Genomic DNA, 2268 nt, shown 5'->3' on the forward strand with positions numbered 1-2268 from the left:
GCTTTAGGTTCTGTTTACTCTAACCTGTCATATGTTTTGCCTTCACCTGCTGCTTGTCTCACCATGAAGGGGTAATGGCTGTTCTGAGGCCCGACCCATCTGTGATTCAATAAGGACCACTGTTGCCATGGCTGCATTACTACATACCTGGGTACTTCCTCTGAAATACTATCAGCAGGCACTGGGCCACCAGAAAGTCATCACTTATGGGGTTGGTATAAGTGTTTTCTGGTGGATTAAGGACATCTTACCAACTTCACCTAGGAGACAAGTTACGAACTTTGGAATATTGTGGCTTTGACACTATTGGAATTACCCCATATTCTATAACGTGGCCCAAGAATATCTTTATTTTGGTGAAGTACAGAAGATCGAGGCAAACATGTTTAGTCGACACTCATTGGATATTCCAGCTTTGATTTTTGATTGTGGCTCTGGGTTCTGCAAAGTAGGTCTGTCAGGAGAGATCGGACCCTGTTGTGTCATCGACTCTGTTGTGGGGTACCCAAAACTTAACATGTCTTCGTTAAGAATCCATCAGAAGAGGTTTTTCATAGGAGAACAAGCCCGGCGCAAGTATGATAGGCTATTTTTGCATTATCCCATTGAGCGTGGGCAGGTGGCAAGATGGGATGATGCGGAGAACCTCTGGAATCATGTGTTTGAATGGGAATTAAGTATAAAATCCAGCGAACATCCTGTACTAATGACTGAGCCTTCCTTAAATCCAAGAAGCACTCGCCAGAAGATTGCGGAAATCATGTTTGAGAAATTTTCTGTGCCAGCATTGTATCTGCTGAACCATGCGGTGGGAGCTCTCTATGCCTCTGCGTGTGTCACAGGCCTGGTGATCGATATTGGAGATGGAATTACTAGCACAGTTCCTGTCTATGAGGGTTACTACCTGCCTCATGCAGTCAGCAGGCTCTGTGTGGCAGGGAGGGATATCACCGAACATCTCACTCACCTTCTGGTAACTAGAGACTGTAACTTCCCATGTATACTCAATAAGGCCATTACAGATAATTTGAAAGAGAAAATGTGCTTTGTCCCTTTGGAGCCAGAGAAGGAAATATGTAAGAAACAGCAGGAAGAGATCCTGAAACAATACAGACTTCCAGATGGGAATGTCATCCACGTGGGAGAAAAACTGTGCAAATTGCCTGAGATACTTTTCTCACCTAACCTCATTGGTGACTCCAATCCAGGACTCTCCCAAATGCTCTACAACAGTATCACAAAATGCCAAACTGACATCCAGAAGAACCTCTTTGGGGAGATTAAGCTTTCAGGAGGCAGCACTTTATTCCCTGGACTAACAGAAAGGCTCATGAAGGACATACAACAGCGGACTCCCCTGGGAACCCTTATTAAGATCATAGCTACTCCTGATAGAAGTTTCTCTACATGGATTGGTGCTTCAGTTGTGACTTCTATGAATGCTTTTAAGAAGATGTGGGTCACTTCCTTGGAGTTCAAAGAGTTTGGTGAATCTGTTATCCAAAGAAAATGCTTTTAACAGGCACTGACCACAAAGCCCAGTTCAAAATAACATATGGTTGAACTACAAGGGAGATGTAGGATAGCTCCTTGGGCTTCAGTAGAATATTCAATAAACATCATTTCTCATTTCAGGTATCAGTTAATTTTTTTGTAGTTCCAAAGTAATTTGTGGTATGCGTAGCAATCTTTAGGTGGTTCTAATCGACCTGTGGGCTCTAGTTCCTCTTCTGTCTTCTTAAATTTGTTTTTTCCTAAGAAAATCTTGGGTGATATGTTGATATATTTACTTAAGGGTTAATAGTAACAGGTGCCTGATGCTTATGCCTAGAAATTGATTCAGTTAGGGTTTCTAGAATCTATTTTCAGTTGTTAGTGTTATAGTTGAAATTGATAGTATGCAAAGGAGAATCACCAAGAAAAATGTGCAGAGATTATGGAACAAAGATGGAAATACATGCTGGTCTCTTCTACGGACTCAAGCAATAGTTTCATTGTGTTAGTCTTTAGCAAAATAAAACTATTTATTTTATTTTATTTTTTAATTGAAAGATGATGCGTTGTGGTTACAGTTACCTAGGTAAAACAATAAGTACATTAGTTTTTAATCATCATTACCCCATCCCTCTTTATCTTCTATTTGCTCCTCCCTATCCCCCAAGTTGTAATATTCATATCACACAGTGTCAAGTATCAATGTTCTGCTATTTCTGTGATTCCCTTTCTCTTCCACATATTGCATTATTTATTATGAGAACCATGAGGTAC

The 2268-nt window shown here is 40.7% G+C and overlaps 1 protein-coding gene across 1 annotated transcript; it reads left to right on the forward strand.

Moving 5' to 3' along the window:
* Positions 1–222: 222 nt before the first annotated feature.
* LOC138839470 (actin-related protein T1-like) lies at positions 223–1524 on the forward strand. Its single transcript, XM_070039047.1, has one exon. It carries the CDS (start codon positions 383–385, stop codon positions 1517–1519), a length of 1137 nt encoding a protein of 378 aa, XP_069895148.1. The 5' UTR covers positions 223–382; the 3' UTR covers positions 1520–1524.
* The last annotated feature ends 744 nt before the right edge of the window (positions 1525–2268 follow it).

This window comes from Dipodomys merriami, unplaced genomic scaffold, assembly GCF_024711535.1.
Source record: "Dipodomys merriami isolate MVZ:Mamm:240054 unplaced genomic scaffold, mDipMer1.0.p SCAF_3, whole genome shotgun sequence".
Taxonomy (NCBI): Eukaryota; Metazoa; Chordata; class Mammalia; order Rodentia; family Heteromyidae; genus Dipodomys; species Dipodomys merriami.